Consider the following 27608-nt stretch of genomic DNA (forward strand, 5'->3'; position numbering starts at 1 on the left):
TAAGCTCTTTAGACAGGTTGTTCAGTCACAGAAAGGAAAGTGTTAACTCAAATAATTTCAGACTCCACATTTCTATTCCTCTTGGACTTGTTTTGTCAGATCATCTTCAGGTTAACTTATGTTCTTTAGGTGAAGTTTCAAGTTTTGAGAAGGCTATGACAAGTTTGTGTTCATACAGCACCAATACCAAAAACATTTTAGCATAAATCTTCCATTATTTTTTTTTATATTTGACGTGGATATCAAGGAAATAACATGAATTCGCTTATAATTAATTAATTAAAACGCGTTTTGAGTGCCAACTGCTAGGACGACGGTGCGCCCTCAGTGGTCCCATCTCACGCTGTGCGTGCACCATATAAAACTTGAATTCAGTTAAACTCTCATTAGCCTAGGCCTACGTCGGAGCACGTAAATATGAAATATTATCTCACCCAGCAGCCTATTAGCGTGGCTGTCTATGCCTACATGGTTTGCTGAAAAGTGCCGTTTATTTCTTTAACTTTCACTTTCTTTCTGTTAAAGAAACACTTACTTTAAGCACATTAAATAGCCATTGTGTATGATAATGTGCTATATTATTTGTATTTGTTATTATTATTATTATTGTGTATGATAATGTGCTATATAAATAAGCCAAAAAATGACACATAATACTACAACGTCTAGGCGCTTCTTATAATTGCATGACGTCACGTGCATGTTTGTTACGTCACGCCGCAGTACCTATAAAAAAGGGTGCGCACACTCTCTTGTCAGTATTTGCATGAAGACGACGAAGTATCAACAATACACTGATTCAAGAAAACACAGGCTGCACAGAACATTCTAGTAAGGTGAGGTTTTTAAGGTAGGATTTCATCGAAAGTGGTATGAAGGTACATTAAGATTAATAGGCTAGTAAAAAATATAGACTGGTTACTAGGGTCTTCAATTAAGTAAGTAGGCCTAGGCTATTCTTGTTTTCAAGCTTCCTGGATATTATTCCTGGTTGTTTTTGTCCTTTTAGCGCAGACCCCACATTAGCCTACAGAGTGAATTCAGCATTGCTAAAGCTCCAGCAAGATGGCAGAGGCTCTGATTAAGGAGATGGAAAATCTGTTGGCCTCTAAGGATCAGCAGCTGAAAAAAATGAAAGTGCAACATGAGCAAGCTGCATGCGACATGATGTCCAGGCTGAGGGAGACACATGAACGATTATTAGGTCTACAAAGAGAAAAAAAGCATTTAGTGACAGCCTTAGAAGGCCAGAGATGCAATGAATGCTTCACTGAGTATATGTCAAGTATGCTGAAAAACCCTAATAGACTGGCAACAGAAATAGAAGACATGACCTTGTCTGGAGCACTCTCCACAGCTGTCTTTAAACAGAGGCTGTTGTCTGAACTGAGGACCCTGGCAGATACCTGGATGCTTGGAAATGTAACCTTTTTTAGTTTTCTTTCACATGAAATTCTGTTGTTAGTGCACTCTTGAGATTTGATACAGCATTCTTCTCTGGGTGACAGTGCTTAATATTTGGTTTGTTTTTATTTCTCAGGCTTCAGAAAATACCTCAGTCAAAATCCCTAGCGTTTTCCTGAAGTGGAGTGAATTCCAAGGGAATCAGGCCATCCCCAGCGATGACAGTCAGGTACTGTATTTGTACCATACATACAAACATGTGTTGTCTTTTCTCATCTGTCATGCAGATGTTTTCAAAATATAACAATGTATCTGCTTCCACTTTGTTTGGTTCTCAGAATCTCTGCCTTAGCAAGGACATGAATGCTCTTTTACAGCAGTATAAGATAAAGGAGGACACAATTAATCAAAAGTTTCAAGAAAAGATTGAACAAAAGGAGGCAAAACTATTAAAAGCTAAAATTAAAGAGTTAGCCAAGCTTGAAAAAGAGAAAACAGAGAAAATGGAAAAGATTCAAAAGGCTGAGCTGAAGGAGGAGAAGAAAAGGCAGCTGAAAGAAAGGAAACAGAGAGAGCAAATGGAGAAAAAGGAAGCTACAGAGCAGAAAAAGGCAGAAGCCAAACGGCAGCGTGATTCAAAACGTGCCGAAAGAGAGCGCAGACGCCCGGATGAAGCCCACTCCGGCTGGCGGAGATTTCAGGTCTACGTGTTCAACCCCTCTTTCAAAAATGTTGGGGTTGTGTAAATGTCAATAAAAACAGAATGCGATCATCTGCAAATCTCGTAAACGCAGACTTAGCTGCAAAAAGGACATAGACAACATATCGACAAAACAAATCAACAAAAGTCTGCAAAAGTGATCTGATAAAGACAACAAAAGGAGGAACATTCCACAACTAATATGTTAACTGTCTGGCACCATGATTGGATATAAAAACAATATTGAATGACCTCAGATGACCATTCAGATGTTTCTGTAAAGTATGCCAGACTGTTGTAATAGGTGCAGTGGACTTTTTTAAACATCTTGGAGGACATTTACGTAGTGATGAAGCTATAACTTGTCCATTTGTAGGCTGCGACCATAGCATTGGCAATGTACAAATCTTTTGCGACACACAAAAGTAGGAAGCACAAACACTTCACAATAGGGAACTCAAAAATGCAGTAGGTGCACCAGTTAATGATGAACTCGACCCTGATCTCAATTGTTCTGAAGTTGATTTTGATGATGGGGATGAAGGGCCTTACCTGTGCTCAACAGGTTTCAGAGACAGATTTAATATTGTGTGAAGGTGCAGACACCGTAGCTGTAGTGCACAAAATGGCCTCTTTTTCTGTCAATGCAGACAGTCTTGCATGTTTCAAAAGATGCCATTCAGAAAATAACTGAAGAACTGCAAGACATAATGCAATTATCCAAGGCCCTTGCTGTCAATAAAATGTAAGATATTTTGACCAAGCACAGTTTAGGCAACCCAACTCTACTTGAGGAAATCTCTGATGTGCTGTTTGAAATTAATCCCTTTAGTCACGCCACATCAGAGCGGGGTAGTCTCTCAACCAAGACGTGACTCGTACTTTCAAGAGCACTTTTCAATTTTACAACCGACAGAGTATCTTTATGAAAGAACCCAAAATACATATTTTGTTTACGTTTTTCTATATGATGCGCTTGTCCATCTCTTGAGTAGTACAGACATCATGGACAAAATTGTCCAGCATCTGATGTCTTTCCAGGATGGTGATTACTACAAAACCAATCCACTTCTCAGTGATGGAGACTTTCATATTTCCTTAGGTTGATGAATTTGAGGTGTGCAACCCCCTTAGAACATCCAAAAAAATTCACAAAATTACTGCTGTCTACTGGGTTTTACTAAATCTACCACCGCAGTATCGATCAGACCTTTGCTGCATTCAGCTTGCTGCACTTGGTAAGAGCCTTGACGTCCGAGCTTTTGGCTACGAGAAGCTTCTCAACTGTTTAACCAAAGACGTACAGCGATTGGAGCAAACAGGAGTGTTTGTCCATTTGTTTGTACGTTGAGCTACATGGGCAGTCTGATAAATGGCCATAGACACCTGCTCATGGAAACTTTCCCTGACTTTCCTTTTCGCCCCAAGCATCATGTTGTGGATCATTACCTATTTTTTACAGTATATGATCATTACACATTTCATTCAGTGTTTTGGGCCACTGGTGTCATTATGGACAATGCGCTTTGAGGCCAAGCATAGCTATTTTAAGAAAATAGTGCATGACATCCACAATTTCAAAAATTTCCTGCTCTCTTCCAATGAAACATCAAGAAATGGTGGCATACTGTCTTGATCGGGACGGCTTTCTCAAACAGTCAGTTTACATTCAGAGTGCTGTGCCTCTGCCAATCTGCTTTTTGGAAGCACCCCTAAGGTTTGCAGTTTTTAATACATTAATTAAGATATAAATCAAAATAGACTGAAAAACAGCCAAGGTCTACACAGCCCTACAACTGAATGTCCTCACACAATACACAATGCTATAAACATATTGCAATGCAATTAAATGACTGTTTGTTTGTTTATTACAGCACATAATGCTTTTGTGGGTGTGCATTTCTCTGACCAACACAAGGCGGGTCAAGCTTCCCAATTGCCCTGAGTCTGTAGAACACTTGAACAGCTGGATGTGAGAGATGGTTTTTCCCTTCAATTTTAAGATCTGGACTTTGACAATTCACTGTGTAATTTGCAAAATATTGATGAGCTTCCAGATGAGAAAGTGGTCCTTAAAGTTGTGTGGGTTGAATTGCCTTTACCTATCGCACAGCCACTTGCAAAATGAGCAAACCGATACAAGCTCAACAATATTGGCGCAGCAAATGGCCTTGGAGACTCTTCATTGAGCTCTCCAGTTGGCCACAATGTGCACTAATTTGCCCTCCTCCTTTGAATCTCCAAAATTTTCTCTGGATGTCGAACTTTGTCTGAGAAGAGCTAACCACGATTATCTCAAGACCAATAAGCGTCTTGAACCCCCCAGAGACATTAAGTCAGAAATATTAACTCATTGAATGCCAAGCTGTTTTCGGGAGCTTTGTCCTAGAGTGCCAGCAATCTAGACCATTGTTGATGATTTTTGTACAGCCACAGCATATTCTGTGTTATAGCTATGAACACATACAATGGCTCAATTAAAAGGTGAGACTTTAAGCTCTCGGTGGGTGCAAACCGTGTATTTCTACACGCCTCTGTTCCTGAGAAATCCCAAGCTAAACAGTGGCTAGTTTTCATCAAAATCGCTGTTTTTTTCTAGAAATTGAGATATAACGTCTTTCATGAAATATGAAGTGTTGCCTGTTACTTACTTGTGTAAACTTTCCGGGAAGTGATCAGCGAGACTGCCACCTAGTGATAAACCCACGAAAATGGCCTGGTTATGACCAAAGATTCTAGAGCGGAGTGGCTCTGTTCTAGAATCTTTGGTTTTGACCTGACGTGCATGCGTCACTGATTCGACCCAAAGCGGCAACCGAGTTATGATAAAATGTCCAGATTGTGCGTTTTCATGAGTTTTCGATCGTCATATATTTCATTTCCATTCGTCACAGAAATGGGTTGCTGCTGCACTTGTACAGAAATGTCCATGTCTTTTAGAGGATGGACCAGGCACAGGATGGGGTGGTTGGTGTCAGAGTCTTTATTTTAAAGTGGGGAACTACCGCAATAAATTAAGACAATCCGGTCATGCTGAAACCAGTGTTAATAAAAAAAAAAAGAAAGGGTGAAGATGGGGAGGAAAGGTTTCACTTAAAGAAACCTAAAAGAGCAGAAAAATGTCAGGGGTGTTCAAAACTGGCTGAAAATAAAAACATTGTTTGATCAATTTAGATTTTTGAGTTGTTATTTAGACTTGTTTTTGGTTGGAGTCAATATATTAGTTGGCATTAATATATTGAAGTTGGGAGCATTTGTTAACTTGATTATCAGAGTTCTTTATTGTCAAGTAAAACTTACTCAAAAAAGCTAGTGACATGTGTTGACTTGTTGTTTTAGTAAACTCAGAGTTTTTTTTTTTTTTACAGTGAATAGATTTGATTGAGCAATGGCGAATTCAGATTAGCGACTAGCCAGAGGCGATTCTAGAGTCTGTGAGGCCCCAAGCAAAAAATCCAAGGGGGCCCTACAAGTGTTATCACCATTAGGTTATGTTAAATAATAAAAATACAAAAAGCGTACGAAAATTTGTATATTTTGACATGTATCTCACCACTGCAAGCTGGCAGCTCGACTTGCCTTACATGTGTGTGTGAAGCAGACAGTCCTGAATCTGGCAATATCATTGCCATGGTGGAGGGATTCTCTGGGGCTGAGCAATTTACAGACATATGTGGTGTGCGCCTTACAGAAATAAATGCCTTTTTTTTATTTAGTGATGAAAAATGACCTTTCTGTGCTCCATATCTGTGACACGAACTGATCTGACCTGACTTGGACCGAGTTTGCATGTTAGCCTGTGTGTGCCTAGGCCCTATGGTGTAATTTTTACTGCATTGCCATGAACAAAGTAGAGGCAAAAAATGGGTTTCTTTGTTGAACATTGGGATGCAATGTGAGCCTTGAATTGGATGCCATGCAGAAATTTGCTAGGATCTCAAAACCGGATTATGAACATGCTTTGCCATAGAGAAACATACAATAGCGTTGGATTATAAACATGCTTTGCCACAAAAACAGACAGAAATGTGGGGTAAGTCCAGCTATATGAAGTTACTATTTTTCCGTCACTTTATCTGTTTTTATAAGCCAGATACATATACATGATGCCAATGGATAGCCCTGTGTCTCCTCTTTCATCTGATATGCTTGCCATATCTATGCCAGTGATTTTCAACCACTGTTCCTTGGCACACCAGTGTGCCGTGAGAGATCATCACACCTGAGGGGGATGCCATGGGAAATTGTCCAATTTCACTTAATTGGTCCAAAAACTTTAGTTGTTGCAAATAGTAGGCTAGGATATGCCATTGTTGAGCATCTGTGCCTGCAATGTAGTGACTTGCTAAATAAATATTACATTACATTACATTACATTTGGCTGACGCTTTTTAACCAAAGCGACTAACAACATGGTAAACAGTAAGTTTTAGAACAATTCTCACAATTTTAGGACAGTTTAAAAAAAAAAAACTCTGTCCGTGGGTGACTAATAGCGCAATAATGACCTTGTTAATCAAGTGATGCACACGAGAACTGGTGGTGAAGAATAGATATTGGAAAGCTAGATAACGCAATGGGCTCCAGAACATACGTAAATAGCGATGCCATCATGGGGGCAACAATTAGTGGAGGCCAATGGAGAAACAGGTGTCTCTGATTGGAAATCAGACAGGTGTCTCTGATTGTCAGCTAGTGTTGCCCAGAGCGTGTAGGTGCTTGCCTCCAGCAATATGATGGCTGCGTTCACGTAGCCTATGCCACTTACAGTAATAGGCTAGAACTCAACGGACAGTCCGGTATCTAGCTTTCTAATATGGATGAAAAGACGTAGGGCCTAAAACAGCAAATCAGGCTAAACATAAATAAATAGGCCTCCTTGAAAAGAAAAAATGCCGACTCTGAACTGAACTGTAAACAAATGAGGGACTAAATTGTCATTATTTTTACAATATTAGGCCACAGTGTGTAATTCTGTGAAAAAATGTACCGTGGCTCAAAAAAGGTTGAAAAACACTGATCTATGCGATCACGAGTAATTCAAACGAGAGTAATGGGTGAACGCAGAGAAGTATAGACTGTAAATATGATGCAATTTGATTTAATTTCATGTTTTTTTATTTTCATACTTGATCGTACATATAAGTGCGTGGTCTCGTTAGAAAGACCCACTTCTGCTCTGTCACGCCATAGAGGTTTCATCTTGCTGCGATGAACAGTTCCGGAGCAATGTAACAAAGAAGAAAGGGTGTGTTTTTTGACGCATGTCAATTGGGTTCTAAAAAATTAACGCGTATGCTTGGTCCTTACTGCATCGCAATTAGCATGTTATGGCTGACAGCCCTAATACAAACATAACGTTAACCATCTCCTTGCTTAACTAGTAACTGTCGCTAGCTAGCTGAAGTTTACTGTCGTATAGATGTAGCAAACCATGTTCAATCTTTCTGCCAATTAACATTAGCCTACTATACAGTAACTTCATTGAGTAGGCTAAATGCCAAACTCCGATGTTGATCCATCATCACTGCACCCTCGATTGACGTTTACCACAGTAGCCTAAATATGTGCAGATTCGCTGTTTATAAGGCCATAGCATAGGGCCTACATATGTACAGATGTAATGTTTGTACAACAGGACAGGAACACGCAAAATACATCATTCAATCTCTATGGACGAAATTCTCGCTTGACCCACCGGCAAACGTGAGACCAGGTCGGGGGCCCCCTAGCGGCTCGGGGCTCCAAGCAGTTGCTTGCCTTGCCTGTTGACAAGGTGCGCCTCTGCGACTAGCTTCTCCTCAGCCCTCCTCACTATGGACCTGCGCTAACAGAAGCTAAATAGCACCCCTATATCGCCCAATCTAAAACAATTTTAAACTGTAATGTGGCCAGATTTTGTTTGTCACCAAACTTTGCAACACAATTTGTGTTGTTTATAATACATCTGTGTCCACAGTTTGTGTTTTCTTTTTCTAATTTGTTACACAGTATGTTGAAAATAACACAACTTACATTGAAAACACATTTCTGTGTACAGATAGGCACACTCTTCAAACAAATGTGTTGTCCCTATGTTGTTTAAAGTTTTTAGCTACAGATTGTACATTGATATCCTTTGATTTCCAAAATAGGAAATGAGGAAAATAAATCTTTTGAAATTGTAGAATATTGAAGGTGGGTTACCTTTACCCTATTTACCCCTTTTTACTGATTTTACGTAGTGTTATCGTGATGTTTCTTGTCTGAAGAAAGCCAGACCTGAAGTGTTTGTAGGAATAACAATCTACCACCCGCTCCTCATACATTTGGAGATCTGTCATGGCTGAATTGTTGCAACAATCATGTGTAAAGCAATTACCAACTGAGAGGCCCCCTCCCCTGCATGGTGAGTGATGAACAAAATACTTAATTAGTATGAGATTTCAAGTGGTATGCCAGCGCTCGTTCAGAGCCGTATGATTTTGGACAGTGCGGGCAGCTGTAAGGTTTCAGTCTTGCGTGGGTGCGCTGGTGTTTCTCTAGGCTGCACCTTCTGCTGAAGCTGTATCCACAATTCTTGCACACATGGGGCTTCACGTCCGTATGAGTCCTGTTCTGGTGATGCCGTAGGTCACCCAGCACTTTGAATCCCTTGTGGCACTGCTTACAGGTAAAGGGCCTGAGCTCCGTGTGCCTTTTCTGGTGCCACGAAAGTCTGGATGGCGTAGGGAAGCTTTTTCCACACACCTCACACGAGTGCCTTCTCGGGACACCTTCATTTTTGTCAGTGTGGATCTGCATGTGTTTGGCGAGGGCATCTGACCGTGAGAAGGCATTTCCGCATAGATGGCACACATATGGCTTTTCTCCCGTGTGCACGCGAATGTGTTTTTTCATGTAAGCTCTCTTTAGAAATGCTTTCCCACAGGTGGGGCAGACGAAGGGTTTCTCACTATTGTGTGTCTTCATGTGGGCCTTCAACGTATCAGCACTGCTGTAGCTTTCCTCACACAGCAAGCAAAGGTGGTCCCTTAAACTTTCAGGTTGTGTCTTTGGTTCATCAGCTTCTCTGCCTCCAGATTTAGGCTTGCGCTTGTACCTCAGAACATGGCAAATACGGCCTTCCTGAATTGACTCTTCAGGTTCGGTCAGTTTCAACACTTCAGTGTCATGGTTAACTCCCTGTGCCTCCTGGACACTCTCGTCTTGGAGGGCATTTAAAAAGGCCACTGAATGGTCAGGGTTATTGTCAAACACTTCATCAGTCTCAGCTTCAACCTTAGACGTTATACAGTCCTGAAATGGATTCACAATTCTTTCTGCAAGTTCCAAAGACATTTGCTCATCTGTGTCCACTTCTGACTTAACCTCACATTTGAGGTCAAAAAGTTCATGTTCAGTGTGAAGATCATCTGGACTACAACCATCCCTCTCCAAGAACAATCTCTCAGTGCAAACATAAGGACTCAAGTCTGGCTCTGATTTGACAGAGACAGTTAAAACCACATTTTCTGGTGTCCAAGAATTAGATCTGACAGCGGGGTTACAGTCATTCTTAATCTCTGCTTCAAGATGTTGTGGTGTAGCCAGTTTAGTTTGTTGATCTGCAGTCTCCATTGTCTGTGTGGTTAGAAATCCAGTGTGTCAGTTCTTCATGCCAGTTATGGCACTCCTAGTTGAGTTGGGCTTTGTCTGATTCAACCTTCATCTAAAGACTCCTCTCATAGCCATCCGGACAAGCCAACATATTCGCTTGCAGAAAAACCTTTGAATGTCAGAGAAAGTCACAATGATTATTCAAGTCATTGCAATGAACATTTTTACTTAAATATAGTCTGTGTTAATGTTCTGCTATTCATATACAGTAACTAGTGCAGTGGCCATTCAAACATGCTATTCCTGTAGAAAACCTGTAGCCGAATTAAATGGCCGCAGGTAGGCCTGCTTTAAAGATAGGGTGATGGGGAAAAACTCAATTCCAGCTAAGCATTCAATAATGAATACTGAATATTATATTATAATACATGTGCAGTGAGCAGAATTGTATGGTTGCGGTTGGTTGAGTATGGCTGCATGTGACATTTTTTACAGATCAAAATGACATAAGCTTAACAGTTGTTTTGAGTCAAGGCTTTATATGTTTAGCCTATTGAATAATTTAATGAAAGAGAAGACAAACCATTTTGTGGAATGATGCATCATCATATGATATTTGCAACAATGTGACTTAAAAACAATCTCTGGTTGCCTATAAGTGACATTACACTCTGTCTGCCACTCGTTGGCTGTAGCTAGTCATGCTTCGCTTTGCATATGTCTGGCATTATTGAAACATCTTTACATTCGGGAGCATTATCGCTCGTTTAAATTTGGGACCTTGCAGTCAGCATTGTCGTTTGCTTGCAAAGTCTAAAGACAGTCCAAAGTAGCCTGGGATAGACCCCTTCAATGTTTGTAAACATGGTTATAGTTATGGGTTTTGGCAGACGCTTTTGTCCAAAGCAACAACATCCAGAGCTTAGGTTGGGTGCGCCTGAGAATGGGGTCAGAAAAATAGGTAGCTAAGTGCTGTCAAGCACGGTCATCATCACCTATTGACAGTAACAGTAATATGGACACAGCCATCACGTAGACTGAGAGGAGTGAAGCCAATTTTAACAATTTCCTGTTGGTCAACTTTGGATCTCGCACATCCTCAGTCCAGGCGAGTGAGAAACGTCTGACATTAAAAGGGGAGCTATGCCGTTTTTTAACCTTAATTTACCTTAAAGGTGCGATTTGTAGGATGTTCTGTAGGCCAAAATCAAAACACTGGTGAACGTTCTCAAGACTACCAGACGCGAGCCTCTTCTGGGTTGCCAGATGTAATGAAGACTTTAGCTAACGTTAGTTGACCTGCAGCTGCTTTAACGTTTCTCCAACCATGACCCAGCTACACATTACGGAAACAGTGAAAACAAAAAATACCTCTCTAACCAACATAACATATTTAGCTGAAGTTAGCGATGCAGATGAAGTTTAGCCTAGGTTACCTGTTGTGGAGAAATAAGGCCAGCTCTGCGTCAGACTTGATATTCTTCATTTGACGAAGACGTCACCAAACTCCTCCGATGTCCACTTAATTTGTTTCTTGTTTTAATTTTGGAAATTTGCCTGCCTCTCGTAGGCGTTCATGACTACAACTGACAGCTGTTGACAGTTGACCTTTGCTAATTTGGCAACCCAAATAGGAGGACGCGCTAGCCCATTATTTATATGTTTTTCTAGAATTAATCGTTCAAAACATAAACGAAAATTCCAAGAGATTCCGCCTCGTAACTCATTTTTTTTTTCATGGGTTTTACGGGTTAGAGTAATGTTGTCAAATAAGCCATTACTTCAATTCATTGTGTTTCCTTACTCTCTGACAACACATGGTGATCATTTTTGGAATGGTTACAGTTTATTTTCCATTATTTCCTACATACTGGATCTTTAACAGCTTCGGAGTCATTGGAATGGTTATATGACTTTTTCTGGGTTGAATGGTGGCCGTTTCTGGTATTAGAAATAGAGCCAGATCAGACAAGGCTTGGGGTCCTAAGGAAAACCCACAGCCCCCGAGACATGAGAGAGGAACTTCCCAGGGAACAGACTCCAAGAATAATGTGCACAAAGAGCAGCATCCGACACCTCGCCATCCCACCACCCTTGTTCTTGGCGACTGTGCTGTGCTGTGAGACATATTGATGAGGAAAGGATGATTGTACACTGTTTTCCAAATGCATCAGTGTCCGAGACAAAAAACAGACCTACAGAAATAATGTCAAAATATAAATCCATTAAACGCATAATTGTGCATGTTGGAGCAAATTACATTTACAAAGAACAGCTGTAGGCTATGTCCGAGAAGATTTCAAGGAACTTTTTTCTGTCCTATATGAGCTTAGAATACAAATTTTCATCAGTGGTCCGCTCCCAGCAGAGGGAAGCTTTGTTTTTACAAGACTATTTTAACCTCCTGGCTCACAAAAACATGCTTTTCAGGTGGAATGAACTTTAGAAATACATGATAAACATACATATTTGGCTTAAACCTGTGTTTTTGTAAAGAATATGTTGGGTGCACATAGCCTAATGCATAACTGTCCACATGGGCGGATTATGAACTTTCGGGCCCCTGGGCCCAGATGTATTAAGGGCCCCCCACTAATTGTCGCATATGTGGGAATGGGGGGGGTCCTCCCCCAGAATTTTTTTAATTTGTGATTTCCTGTATTCTGGTGCATTTTGGGGATGGGCAATACTAAATTCAATCAGATTCCATAGCCTACATCCTGATTTGTTGATATTGAGGCAATGATTCCATGCAAAAGCTTGGGCTTCAGGGCCCCCTGATCCCTAGGCAGTAATCCATCCCTGACTGTCCACAAACTTCTCTATATGTGAGTATGCGAGTGTGTGTGCATGTGAGTATGTGTGTGTGTGTGCCGGGCAACCTGTCTCTACCAATCTCTACTGTGCCGCAGAAAATCACGTGGTCATGACATCTTCATTAGCCTATTTTTACAAAAAACAGCTGGTAGGTAATCCGAAGGTTCGCTTACCCCCCTGGTCTAGGTCTACACGCGATAGCCTACAACAGATCACGTGGAGGACTTGCCTACTTTTTGGTAGTAGGAAATGCATACTAAATAGGTGTCTTGATTCACAGTTCTTACTTTAAAAAAAAAATTGAGCCAGTCCATAGACAGTACAATAATTGGCGTTAAAAAGATGTTTTCGAGCAGGACATCGCAAAAAGATAAATGGTGTCATGCTAGCAAGCGTTCAGTGCCCGGTGGTGTTTGCAATCCTTTAACGTTAAAGCTTTAACCCAAAGCGCATGAATGCCGCTACAAATAGGACAAATAGCCTAACAGGAAAACGAAGGCTACTTACCAAATCAGTTAATCGGTCAACAAATTCATGTATCTACGAAGCCAGCAGTCCAGTGTCCACTAAGACAAATGAGTGAGTAGATATCACTGGTAAACTCACATTGCATTCAAAACTATCACACAATGGAGCGACCTGCTCATAGTTTTACTCCTGTGCCGTGCTCGTCCAACAAACAGCTGCAACTAGTTACGGCAGTCTAAGGTCAGCAAGGGCGGAGCTAATGGTTCACTAATGGGGGGGGGGGGCTATATAGGCAATATATATATATTACATGTATACATACATATACACTAATACATGTCTATTTATACTCTCTGCACATAACCCTTTATACTCCTTATCTGTCTCTGCAGACATGTCATGAATCACTATCGTCTGCATAACTGCACAGAATATTGTACTCAACCTTTGGTATTTAATGCTTCTTTGCACTTCTGGTTGGATGTCAACTGCATTTCATTGGCTCTGTACCTGTACTCTGCTAAATGACCATAAAGTTTAATCTAATATAATCTAATACCAATCAACCCAGGTTTCATTGCCAACCAACACCGGACTCAACCGACCAGCACTTCCAGGACTGATGACCAGCCCTCCATCTGCGATTCTAGTTGCACGAGCTCACCCTGCTTGGACATCAGGGATTTCAGTCTCTTGTTCCTCTAGCAGTTAGGACAGTGATGACCCCATCCAGCAAAATTTCACCTGTCTTTTGGTGGAACCTGTAGGTGGCATCAGTGTGTAACAAATGATGCTACTGAATCTCAGCCCATACACCTTTTTCAGTTGTAACTGAGGGGAGAGTGATATTTAAGTCTTCACCACAGCAGGGCTCCTCTATCAGGTTTGAATCCTTTCACATTGTATGTCATAAGAAGACAAGGATTATGAGAAAAATGCAAATTAGCTAACTTTACAATTTAGATTGAAAAATGCAAGACCAATTACTATTTAATCTATATGTTCATCCCATCTAGACCACTCCACATTTTTTGTATGCCATCTATCATTGTTGCAGTGTAGTACAGTATACGTGATACGCAGGACTACGCATAAGCATCACCATCTCGGTATACCCACTTAAGTAACGATAGGCATTAACATTTGGGGTTGATCACAGTATACCCACTACAGCTTACTAGACTAGTCTAGTCAATTTTATTTATATAGCACATTTAATACACAGGGGTCATTCAATGTGCTTTACATAAACAAAAAGTAATGGCAAATAAAAGCATAGAAGTCAAGTTTATTTATATAGCGCATACACAGCAGTCATTCAATGTGCTTTACGTAAACAAAAGCAAACAGTAATAACAAATAATAGCATAGAAGGGCAATATAGTCAAAGAATAGTTCAAAAGGTAAAGATCATAATAAAAAGAAAACATAAAACACACGGTAAAATAATTTAAAAATAAAGAATAATTAATAAGCATAAAAAACAAAGGCAAAAGTAGTAAATAAAGTAATAAAATACAAGGTAGAATAATTTTCAAGGCAAGACGAAAATTCTGAGACATCCAGTTGTTGATTTGTTCAGTACACTGACAGAGATGCTAGGGGACCATAGTCGTTAAGTACATTTGTGTGTCATCTGCATAGCTATGATATGAAATCAAAATATATTTGATGATTTGTCCAAGTAGGAGCAAATAGTGCCCTATAATAGTGGCCCCAAGATCGACCCCTGGGGAACACCACAGGTCAAGGACGTTGGTGTTGAGTACAGTTGCCCATGGCTACAAAGAAGCTCCGTTCTTATATGATTTGAGCCAGTTGATAACTATGCCTGTAAATCCAACCCAGTATTCTAGTCTGTGTAGTAAAATATTGTGATCAATATAATGTTCGAATGACTGAATAAAAATCCCAAGGCTATTTATCCTGCAGAGAAGTTGTTTGGGACTGCTTGCTAAGGGTTACTTGCATCTCGAGACAGTGCATCTTAAGCCTAAGCTGTGCTTTAGATGCGCCTTTCGCATAGACCAGGTTTTTCTTGGTCAGTGGCGTAATGATTTTTAGATGGCGTAAGACAGCGATTTTTGGATCATTCGCCAGACCACACCTTCTGCCACACCTCGGGTGTAAGGCTTAAAAAAAGTGAAGTGCATAGCGCAAAATTAGAGTGTAAGATAGGAATAAGCTTTTCGTCGCAATAAGAATAAGTTTTGCCCGGGTTTCTGATCGTCAAAATAGGGCCCGAGGTTTATAAGGCAGGATTTCATCGAAAGTGGTATGAAGATACACTAAGACTGTAATGAATAGGCTAGTAAAAATATAAACTGGTTACTAAGGGTCTTCAATGAAGAAGGTATTCTTGTTTTCAAGTTTCCTTGATATTATTCCTGGTTGTTTTTGTCCTTTTAGCACAGACCCCACATTAGCCTACAGAGTGAATTCAGCATTGCTAAAGCTCCAGCAAGATGGCAGAGGCTCTGATTAAGGAGATGGAAAATCTGTTGGCCTCTAAGGATCAGCAGCTGAAAAAAATGAAAGTGCAACATGAGCAAGCTGCATGTGATATGACGTCCAGGCTGAGGGAGACGCATGAACGATTATTAGGTCTACAAAGAGAAAAAAAAGCATTTAATGACCGCCTTAGAAGGCCAGAGGTGCAATGAATGCTTCGGTGAGAATATGTCAAGTATGCTGAAAAACCCTAATAGACTGACAACAGAAATAGAAGACATAACTTTGTCTGGAGCACTCTCCACAGCTGTCTTTAAACAGAGGCTGATGTCTGAACTGAGGACCCTGGCAGAGACCTGGATGCTTGGAAATGTAACCTTTTTTAGTTTTCTTTCACATGAAATTCTGTTGTTAGTGCACTCTTGAGATTTGATACAGCATTCTTCTCTGGGTGACAGTGCTTAATTTTTGGTTTATTTTTATTTCTTAGGCTTCAGAAAATACCTGTCAAAATCCCTAGCGTTTTCCTGAAGTGGAGTGAATCCCAAGGGAATCAGGCCACCCCCAGCGATGACAGTCAGGTACTGTATTTGTACCATACATACAAACATGTGTTGTCTTTTCTCATCTGTCATACTGATGTTTTCAAAATATAACAATGTATCTGCTTCCACTTTGTTTGGTTCTCAGAATCTCTGCCTTAGCCAGGACATGAAGGCTCTTTTACAACAGTATGAGATAAAGGAGGACAAAATTAATAAAAAGTTTCAGGAAAAGATTGAACAAAAGGAGGAAAAAGTACTAAAAGCTAAAATTAAAGCAGCATGATGCAAAACGTCCCGAAAAAGAGTGTAGACGCCAGGACGAATCCCACTCCGGCAGGCGGAGATTCTTCTGCTTCTAGGTCAAGTCAGGTAAACTGGGTCTCTCTCTGTCTCTCTCTCTTTCTCCTCTCCTACCCTCTGGTCTGAGCTTTGGCCACACTTGACTGAGCCCTGGTTGAGTCCTCTGCTCTCCTGCACAGTGCACTACTCCAGTTCAACACCTGGAGCCCCACCACTCCAAGGATCGCAGAACCTCTGATCTGAAATATATCATTGCAAATATAAATAAAGCAGCAATGACAATAATTCAGACTTCTTTATTGCAAATGTTGTTGGTTGAGAAGTTTACCATTACGAATACATATATCAGTTGGGGGGTGTTGCATATATTTGTCAAGTGTGAAACTCATGTCGAGATAACAGCATTAAAGAAAATGATTTTAAGCATGGCCAGTAGAAGCCTAGAACCTGCCATGTTTGTGGAGCACATCTTTTAAGGTGGTCATATGTTTACTATCTGTGGGGCATGGCTGGGACTTCAACAACGTTTAAAGGAACGAAGTTTAAAAAGAAAAACACAATATATCAGATGGATTACACGAATAATTCACAAGGAAGTACAATATTATTCGACGGTAGCTTCTTTTCTAATAAATATAATGGGCTACATTACATATTTCATGTCACTAGATGGCGGCATTTCACTGCACTTTGGGCCTTTTTTGGATGTAAAAGAAAGCCATGAAATGGCGTCATCTGGTGGCCGTGTAGCGGAAATATTTAATTGGGGAAATTACGGTAGAAATCTTGTTTTTTCTTGCTAAATATTAATGTAATCCCTCTGATATATTGTGTTCTTTTAAAACTCCGTTCCTTTATAAACTGTGATGTAATATGAAGGTATGGTTTTGAGTGTTTTACTTTGACAAGTAGGCCTAAGGTCTATAATAACAGCCGCCAAGGTAACCTGTTATAGCATGACTCATGGATAAGGGGAAATGCAAAGCACTCCCCGTCATGCAGCGACTATTTTCTTCCTCCCGAGATATCTCCACGTTGCTTGGTCCAAATTCTGTTCATTTTGCTGTATAACGTTATATGTTGTACGAAAATGCAAATCGGTAAATAGCAGTGACCAAATATTTCTCCGGATAACAGGGCAGCAACCGCTACAATGCCCGCCCGCTCGTGGCGAAAAGTTTGTGTGTGTGTCAGTGTAAGGTAAGTTACTCACAAACTGTTTCACTCCACTCAGCCAACGAGCCGTTGACCGTTGTCCCGAGTGGACGGAAGGCAAGCAGCGGCCTTGAGCTAGACGAGGTAGCCGGTGACACCAGCGGACCAGGGCGGCAGGTCCTCCGGTGGGCTCAGCACCGGCGGTAACGTTAAAGCAGTCGTCCTCGTGACGTCGTGTCGCTCCGGTGGACCCTGCACCGGAATGCAACCGAATCCGTCTCCAAAAGGGTAACGTTAGCAGGTCCAGGTGAAAAACAGCAGCTATCTAGACTAGCTCTGTCCTTGTCCCACAGCCTGCACACTGCGTCTCCTAGCTAGCTAAACTGGCAGGCAGCTAACTAGCTGTTACTCATTATAAAAATGCTAAAAAAAAATAAAAAAAACGAGGCTGTCCTGTAACGGATCATCCCAACATCTCTGCACTGACATGCAACTGTGGGTCTAAACAACATACTGTTAACTGTGTCTCTCCACCAAATGCAGCTCAGGGCAACTTAGGGCTCCTTCCCATAGATATATATACAACACGTGTTATATCTGTTCCCTCCTCTCTGAGGAGATGGAACCATAGACAGTAAAAGAAAAGGGATGGAACCCTCACATTCCCCGCGATTTCGCGGCCATACATACATGTAGCAGATCTCTCCAGCTCCACCACAAAGGACGTAGACGCTCACACCAATGCGTTAACTGCTTTTTTTTATTATTATTTAAGGGGTTTGCAGCTCCTGTCGTCAACCAACATGTACACACAAAACAGGGAGGCACGGGATAAAGTCAGATCAAGCCCTACAATAAGACAAAACTAGATGTACCGCATAGCGGTACAAAATATGACCGCCGCTCAGTCCTGTACATCCGTTCCGCGAAAATAAATCACACTTCAATTTGTCTCCATATTTTACTCCATCCCCCACTCTTGAAACTTTTGTGTATGCTTGTTTGGCATGCCTGAGTGTGTGTGTGCGGCTGCACAGAAAGTAGCCTACTGGTGCTGAAAAGGTGAATAGATTGTAGAATAGCCAAAGATGTAGCATTGTTATAAAACCTTTAAAATCTCTAAACAATCACAAGTAGGGCAGTTCATCACAGTTCATCCATTGCAACTGGATTGATGAAAGGTCATTTACACCTGTAGGTAGGGTTGCCAACTTTCTGATATGAAAATAAGGAACGGGGTTAGTGGGGGGGGGGGGGGTGTTTCGATAATACACTTCAGTACACCGGCATCCACTTCAGTTAGGGGGGGGGGGGGGGGGGGGGGGGGGTTGAAATTATGTATGTATTATTGTACTAAATAGTGCATCATTTTACAAAATTGTGAGCTATTATTTACTAAAATGCGCACATAATGTACTACATTCTATAGCCACTAGCCTACTCATTTTCTATCTGGTGCAAAACAAGAATCATTTCGATGCAAAAACACTTGATAAAGAAATAACTGTTTGTAGCCTATTATACTCAAACCAAATAACTCTGAAAACTGCTGGTGGATATGCTGTCATAGAAAAAAATATATTGAACATAGCAAGCTGCTCCAAAAGCTCTGAATTTGGTGAAGCCTTATTTTATTTCTGGCTTTTTTCTGTCTCTGCAGCAAGTAGGCTAGCCTATTTGTTTATCTTGCACAGATGCACTGTAAAATTCATGACAAGACATGTCATCTCACGCTACGCTATCAGCGTAATATACGTGACTTGCAGTGGCTCAAATGAAAAGTGCATTCTCTGTTGGGATAGTGATGACAGACAAACTGAGAGGTTTGTTATTTCATACAAATCGTGTATTTTTCGTTCATAGTCTAAATTATAATACTGATCTGTCATGGATTTGCACGAGTTGATTCTCAATAATACGGAACAAAATGCGTTCCGTATCAGTTCAATACGGAACACATATTTTTCCTTGCAAATACGGGACGATTCCGTATTTTACGGAACGGTTGGCAACCCTACCTGTAGGCTACATTGTATTTGGGAAAAGCAAAAGGTATCAGCATAATGTTATTTATTTATTTATTTATTTTTTATGTATTTATAAACAAAAACATCTCTGTCAGTTCCATGCCGTTTTCAACAGCTATCAAAAACAAAGGTCATTTTTGGATGGATGGATTTTTTGTGAATGTTTCTTCTTCTACATAAGATTTTAGCCATCTTTAGTTCATGTAATACTTTATTGTCAATGCACAAATTAAGTAACAGTAGTCTGAAACGTTATTGTTAATGCACAAATTAAGTAACAGTAGCCTAGTCTGAAACGAAATGCTGTTTTACATCTAACCAGTGGTGCAAATAACTGACATGTCCAAATGGGCCTTGATAGTGATGTAGTACTCGAGTCCGGTCTCGGACTCGAGTCCGGTCTCGAGACCAATTTCTGCTTTCTCGGTCTCGTCTCGGACTCGTTCCTTCAAAGACTCGGTCTTGACTCGGTCTCGGACCACAGTGGGAGGAGAAGGACTCGTAATTTCAGACCGAGTCCTCGAGACCAACGCATTTTTTATGTTCATATAAAAAAACAGACAACACATAACAACAATAATAATAAAATGCAATGTTGACCGGCATTATTTAAAAATGACATCCCATGGTGCAATGCAAAGATACTGCCGTCAGAGCCGTTTATTTATTTCTATGGCTCTGCTGCCGGTGAGTGTCTGTAGGTCAGCATAGTCCATATTAGGACGTTAAAACTGCTCCTCTAAACAATTCCCAATCTAGCTTAGTCTGTAGGCCTAACTGTTGATTATTAACTGGAGTGATATTAAATTATGAATATTAAAACTGAACATTTTTTATAGTCTTGGTCTCGACTCGGTCTCGACTCCTAAAGGACTCGGTCTCGACTCGGACTTGCTTCCTCAAAGACTCGGTCTTGACTCGGACTCGACTGTATTTGAAAACCAACAGACTCGGTCTCGACTCGGTCTCGACCCTTCAAAGACTCGGTCTTGACTCGGACTCGGCATAGGCGGTCTCGTCCCCATCACTAGGCCTTGATGAAATGCGTCGCTAGACTGTTCATACACATTTTAACGGGCCAAAGTTGAAGAGCTTTTGTCCGTTATTGTTCGTGCAAATATAGGCTGATTCATGTTCCCTTGCATTGTTTAACTGAGGTCCATGGCTAGTCTGGCTTTCATCAGACCAAGCTCAATCTTTTAAGAAATCAAAAAATAAATAGCGGGCAGATCAGGCTGGGTTCACCCAGCCTAGTCCATAGGCACCCGATATTGTTTAATTTTCCGATTGAGATATACACGCTCTGGCTATTTTAAATGCAAAAATGCATCAGGGAGTTATGACAAAACGGTAACTAACAAACTAGATCCTAATAGAAAGCTGTTAGCTTCCATAAGCTACAGGTAGGATTATAAGGTAGGCCTATTTACAACATAAATTGTCAATAGGCTATGCTGGCGACACAAATAAAATCTCCTTTGGAAACCAATGGCTTACGCCTTACAGTATCAAGCGGACTTAAACTGTCATATCGTGGCGAAAAGTTGTAATAACATTCACGCAGCTCCATGAGTCAAGGAAAGCGCGAATGAAGTAGCCACTTCTAAATGGGACCCACTACACAGTAGCTTAAGGTGTTTTGCTAAAGCAGCCATAATGAAATGAAGGTGTCATTGTTTGGATACTTCACACACACGTGCTTTTTAATTTCACAGACTACAACTACCAAGCTGTAATCAAAGCACATCGATTCCCCTCTCACACCCTGCACGCACTTAAAACAAAATAAACAGGCGTCTCAGTCTCACGCATGTATAGGCAAAACTGTATCAGACCGGTGTAACGTTGGTAAATCTTCCATTGCACAGAATGATTTTGTAGCACTTGCAATAAATGACAGTCGAAAGATACAAACAGTGCTGCTATACATTTGCTTGGTATAACCGCATTTATAGTTTTCTACAAATGCAATCAATCAAATGCCTCCATCACTCAACCAACGCTAACGGTAACATTACCTAGGTCCTTATTGATATTACAAGATTAACGTACCTGCAGTAAAAACCAAGCATGTCCGATAAACATCCTCAGATTTATTTCGGCTTCAAGAAGAAATGGGAATTACACTTCATGTGAACATCGTCCTATCCTTATTAGATGTTCGCTGCGGTAAATTACAGTCCTTGTAGGAAGCGTCCATTGTTTTTTCCAACCCACTTTTAACTTCCAACAAAATTACGTCTCACTGCAACGATGCGCCATCTAGTGGACAAACGACTACTTCTCGCCAACACTGAAAATGCAGCCATGATGATGATGATGAATATTTATTTTGGCTTTCTTTTAACCCCGGTCCCCGGGGACGAAATGAAATTCTCAAGATATTCACACAGTTCTCAAGATATTCACAGAGAACTGTGTCTGCCCTACCCTCCTTTCGGGGGGTCCAGTCCAGCGGGGGGGGGGGCTACAGATCAAAACGAAGAATGACGGTTCCATGCTATCCATGTGGGGGTACATGCCCACCAAGTTTCGTGTACCCCGGTCTTTCAGTGTCCCGGGAATCCTTGTTGGTGTACGTCACTAAATGTACACATAAATTATTGTATTGTAAGGCCCCCCATGAACGAAAGTACTCAAAACTTGGCATGCATTCAGAGGGTGTCATAATGATCCTACACTTTTCATTTCGTGCAGTTTTGACCTTGTCAGCCAGAGATATTGTGATGAAAACACCAAATTTTTTGCTTTTTAATTTTTAACTAGGTGGCGCTATACATGAAATAAGTGGTAATGGGATGGGTTGACATGCCTCCTTAAGACCAACATACATAAAAAAAGGTGGACCTCCTAGGCCCTACGGTTCTCGAGATATTCACAGAAAACTGTCTCCGGCCACCTACAGGCCAGTTGGTGTATAGTAACATAAATTAATTTATTGTGTGGCCCCCCATGAACGGAATTCCACGAAACTTGGCGTGCATACAGAGGGTGTCATAATGATCATACACTTCCAATTTCGTGCAGTTTTGACTATGTTAGGTCACAGATACCTTCAATTACAACACCTCATTTTTACTTTTTTGTGTTTAACTAGGTGGCGCTATACATGAAATGAGTGGTTATGGAATGGGTTGACATGGCCCCTTGAGATCAACATACAAAAAAAAAATGGTCCTCCTAAACCCTACGGTTTTCGAGATATTCACAGAAAACTGTGTCTGCCCTACCCTCCTTTCGGGGGGTCCAGTCCAGCGGGCGGGCTACAGATCAAAACGAAAAACGATGGTTCCATGCTATCCATGTGGGGTTACATGCCCACCAAGTTTCGTGTACCCCGGTCTTTCAGTGTCCCGGGACTCATTGACGGAAATTTGGGCATGCGAAAAAGAAAAAAAAAAAAAAAAAAAAAAAAACAAATTAAAAAAATAGAAGAAAAAAAAAAAAATCTGACTAAACCTATATGACCGCCGGCGGTCATAAAAACAATGAGTTCCCGTTCCCCCATAGGGAGGGAAAGTGAAAACCAGCGCCCCAAGTGGTTGCGTTCCTATCGAAGAGCAGCTTCAATGTTAAGTCCCATAGACCAATTTAAAAAAAATATTGTGAAGCCAAATCAGCGATGTTATCCACCAAAAATATTTTTCAGTCTCTATACAGTAATAATATTCTAACTGTGAAAATGTCAGACCCTATTTTGCCTTATTTAAGAAAATCGAAATTGCTCCTTTTGTTTCATAAACGAACTACAAAAGAAGTCACGTGACTTTACCCTTCAACGTTACTCACGGTAGCATGGTTTGTTTATTAGCCTGGTTAGCATTGACACTTAACACTTACAGCTAGCTCTTCATGTGAGTAGAAGCACACCAGTTATCCTGACATAAAGGTTATCACCACGCGGTTTACTTCACGTTCCGTTATTACAAAAATGTGTTAAGCCAGTTAAGCAAATTGCGTATTGATCAGTTAGAGATTAAGCGCCCAAACATGTGACGTCACATGCAGCTGTAGTTCCTCATCACCGTGTTACGACCTTACTGTCTATGGTTACGACAAGAACTCAACTGATCCTAAAAATTGTTGCCTGCGCCACTCGGCCTCCGGCCTCGTGGCTATGGCCGAACAACACCCGTGGGAATATCCATGACCAACCCCACTCTCACTCGTGCTATATTGCTTAATTGACGTCTGGCATCATGTTTTTGTTTGTTTTTATGTAATGTTCGTAATTTTATGTAATGTTCTGTTATTTTTTTGTATTTATTTGTCAAGTTAAATGTTTTCACCTTTTATTTACGTTACTTTCGATAGTTTTTGTGTTATTCTTGGTCCTTTTTTCTGGCTGATAACTAACGGTAACGTTAGTTTCTATTCGACTGGGCTGATGAGCTTGCCTTGACTACAAGCTAGCCGTCCCTCTTCCATCTGACGCTGCACATCCTCTGTCTGGACTCATCTGGACGGAAAGATTGCTCAGGGCAATGGGCCTACTCTGCGAGAGATCTGCAGCAGCCACGACCACTGAGCTGCGGCTGACCTGCGAGCTGCCATAACGTTAACATTAACGTATAGCCTCTGACGCTGGGTGCCTGCAGTCTGGATCAAAGATTCTAGAGCGCTACGTCACATCAGAAACATCAACTTAGTCGAGGCATTAAAAGCACATTAAATACTTCGAGGCATTAATCTCATTAAATACTTCAACTTTTGAACTAGCAAGCTAGCTGATAGCACATGCAAGCTGGATGCTACCACTGGCTAGCAGCTAGACACTGTAGTAAAATGGTTAGCAAACCGTCCATGCCCCAGTGAATATTTCACTGTTTCAAGGACAAAATCAAGAGTGTCCAAAAGGGTGAAAACCACTTTAAATCGGGTCACATTATTGACTGTTATTATGACCGCCGCGCAGCGAAGCGGTGGTCATATAGGTTTAGTCAGATTTTTTTTCTTTTTCTTTTTTTCTTTTTCGCATGCCCAAATTTCCGTCAATGATTCCCGGGACACTGAAAGCCCGGGGTACACGAAACTTGGTGGACATGTAACCCCACATGGATAGCATGGAACCATCGTTTTTCGTTTTGATCTGTAGCCCCCCCGCTGAATTGGACCCCCTGAAAGGAGGGTAGGGCAGACACAGTTTTCTGTGAATATCTCGAAAACCGTAGGGTTTAGGAGGACCATTTTTTTTTTGTATGTTGATCTCAAGGGGCCATGTCAACCCATTCCATAACCACTCATTTCATGTATAGCGCCACCTAGTTAAACACAAAAAAGTAAAAATGAGGTGGTGTAATTGAAGGTATCTGTGACCTAACATAGTCAAAACTGCACGAAATTGGAAGTGTAGGATCATTATGACACCCTCTGTATGCACGCCAAGTTTTGTGGAATTCCGTTCATGGGGGGCCACACAATAAATTAATTTATGTTACTATACACCAACTGGCCTGTAGGTGGCCGGAGACAGTTTTCTGTGAATATCTCGAGAACCGTAGGGCCTAGGAGGTCCACCTTTTTTTTGTATGTTGGTCTTAAGGGGGCATGTCAACCCATCCCATTACCACTTATTTCATGTATAGCGCCACCTAGTTAAAAATTAAAAAGCAAAAAATTAGGTGTTTTCATCTCAATATCTCTGGCTGACAAGGTCAAAACTGCACGAAATTAAAAGTGTAGGATCATTATGACACCCTCTGAATGCATGCCAAGTTTTGTGTACTTTCGTTCATGGGGGGCCTTACAATAAAATAATTTATGTGTACATTTAGTGACGTACACCAACAAGGATTCCCGGGACACTGAAAGACCGGGGTACACAAAACTTGGTGGGCATGTACCCCCACATGGATAGCATGGAACCGTCATTTTTCGTTTTCATCTGCAGCCCCCCCGCTGGACTGGACCCCCCGAAAGGAGGGTAGGGCAGACACAGTTCTCTGTGAATCTTTTATGGTATGTTGGTCTCAAGGGCCCACATCAACCTGGCTCATAATCACTCATTTGTGATTTGCCCCCCCCGGTAAAAAATGAAAATCGGTAGGATTAAAAGAAAGCCAAAATAAATATTCATCATCATCATCATGGCTGCATTTTCAGTATTGGCGAGAAGTAGTCGTTTGTCCACTAGATGGCGCATCGTTGCTGTGAGACGTAATTTTGCTGGAAGTTAAAAGTGGGTTGGAAAAAACAAATCACTCTTCATACAAGGACTGTAATTTACCGCAGCGAACATCTAATAAGGATAGGACGATGTTCACATGAAGTGTAATTCCCATTTCTTCTTGAAGCCGAAATAAATCTGAGGATGTTTATCGGACATGCTTGGTTTTTACTGCAGGTACGTTAATCTTGTAATATCAATAAGGACCTAGGTAATGTTACCGTTAGCGTTGGTTGAGTGATGGAGGCATTTGATTTATTGCATTTGTAGAAAACTATACATGCGGTTATACCAAGCAAATGTATAGCAGCACTGTTTGTATCTTTCGACTGTCATTTATTGCACGTGCTACAAAATCATTCTGTGCAATGGAAGATTTACCAACGTTACACCGGTCTGATACAGTTTTGCCTATACATGTGTGAGACTGAGACGCCTGTTTATTTTGTTTTAAGTGCGTGCAGGGTGTGAGAGGGGAATCGATGTGCTTTGATTACAGCTTGGTAGTTGTAGTCTGTGAAATTAAAAAGCACGTGTGTGTGTGAAGTATCCAAACAATGACACCTTCATTTCATTATGGCTGCTTTAGCAAAACACCTTAAGCTACTGTGTAGTGGGTCCCATTTAGAAGTGGCTACTTAATTTGCGCTTTCCTTGACTCATGGAGCTGCGTGAATCTTATTACAACTTTTCGCCACGATATGACAGTTTAAGTCCGCTTGATACTGTAAGTCGTAAGCCATTGGTTTCCAAAGGAGATTTTATTTGTGTCGCCAGCATAGCCTATTGACAATTTATGTTGTAAATAGGCCTACCTTATAATCCTACCTGTAGCTTAGGGAAGCTAACAGCTTTCTATTAGGATCTAGTTTGTTAGTTACAGTTTTGTTATAACTCCCTAATGCATTTTTGCATTTAGAATAGCCAGAGCGTGTATATCTCAATCTGAAAATTAAACAATATTGGGTGCCTATGGACTAGGCTGGGTGAACCCAGCCTGATCTGCCCGCTATTTATTTTTTGATTTCTTAAAAGATTGAGCTTGGTCTGATGAAAGCCAGACTAGCCATGGACCTTAGTTACACAATGCAAGGGAACATGAATCAGCCTATATTTGCACGAACAATAACGGACAAAAGCTCTTCAACTTTGGCCCGTTAAAATGTGTATGAACAGTCTAGCGACGCATTTCATCAAGGCCCATTTGGACATGTCAGTTATTTGCACCACTGGTTAGATGTAAAACAGCATTTCGTTTCAGACTACTGTTACTTAATTTGTGCATTAACAATAACGTTTCAGACTACTGTTACTTAATTTGTGCATTGACAATAAAGTATTACATGAACTAAAGATGACTAAAATCTTATGTAGAAGAAGAAACATTCACAAAAAATCCATCCATCCAAAAATGACCTTTGTTTTTGATAGCTGTTGAAAACGGCATGGAACTGACAGAGATGTTTTTGTTTATAAATACATAAAAAAAATAAAAATAAATAAATAACATTATGCTGATACCTTTTGCTTTTCCCAAATACAATGTAGCCTACAGGTGTAAGTGACCTTTCATCAATCCAGTTGCAATGGATGAACTGTGATGACCTGCCCTACTTGTGATTGTTTAGAGAGGTTTTATAACAATGGTACATCTTCTTTGGCTATTCTACAATCTATTCACCTTTTCAGCACCAGTAGGCTACTTTCTGTGCATTAAGTGTTGTCTTTCAGTATGTCTTTCAGATGGCAAACAACCAATTTGCTCTATAGTAATTAGGAATTGTTCTTTAAATCAGTGATGACTAATTTGGGACAATCTCAGATGCATTTCTCCGGGTGTATTATGAGAACATATCAGATAAATGAATGTTACCACATCATCAGAGAGAGCCAACAAGTATTCTCAGATTTTAGACAATGTAACAAACCGGTCAAGAATGTTGAAATAAGGAACTAAAAGACATCATAATCATATCCTAAGTAATTATTATCTTATA

The 27608-nt window shown here is 40.8% G+C and overlaps 2 protein-coding genes across 4 annotated transcripts; one reads left to right on the forward strand and one right to left on the reverse strand.

The window, feature by feature from the left end:
• The first annotated feature begins 748 nt into the window (after nt 1–748).
• LOC121688765 (histone-lysine N-methyltransferase, H3 lysine-79 specific-like) lies at nt 749–16333 on the forward strand. Of its 3 annotated transcripts, none has more exons than XM_042068589.1 (5): nt 770–836; nt 1010–1422; nt 1541–1633; nt 1743–2092; nt 16301–16333. In XM_042068589.1, the coding sequence occupies exons 2-5, from the start codon at nt 1066–1068 to the stop codon at nt 16320–16322; spliced, it is 822 nt and encodes a 273-aa protein (XP_041924523.1). In that variant the 5' UTR covers nt 770–836; nt 1010–1065; the 3' UTR covers nt 16323–16333. The 3 variants fall into 3 exon arrangements, with proteins under 3 accessions (XP_041924522.1, XP_041924523.1, XP_041924524.1); XM_042068590.1 differs by having other exon boundaries at nt 796–850; XM_042068588.1 differs by having other exon boundaries at nt 749–1422.
• LOC121688762 (zinc finger protein 26-like) lies at nt 7645–13164 on the reverse strand. Its single transcript, XM_042068577.1, has 2 exons — nt 13007–13164; nt 7645–9851 (listed from the first exon to the last, which is right to left on the reverse strand). The coding sequence occupies exon 2, from the start codon at nt 9701–9703 to the stop codon at nt 8513–8515; it is 1191 nt and encodes a 396-aa protein (XP_041924511.1). The 5' UTR covers nt 9704–9851; nt 13007–13164; the 3' UTR covers nt 7645–8512.
• Nucleotides 16334–27608: the final 11275 nt, after the last annotated feature.

The sequence above is a fragment of the Alosa sapidissima genome, chromosome 17, assembly GCF_018492685.1.
Source record: "Alosa sapidissima isolate fAloSap1 chromosome 17, fAloSap1.pri, whole genome shotgun sequence".
Taxonomy (NCBI): domain Eukaryota; kingdom Metazoa; phylum Chordata; class Actinopteri; order Clupeiformes; family Clupeidae; genus Alosa; species Alosa sapidissima.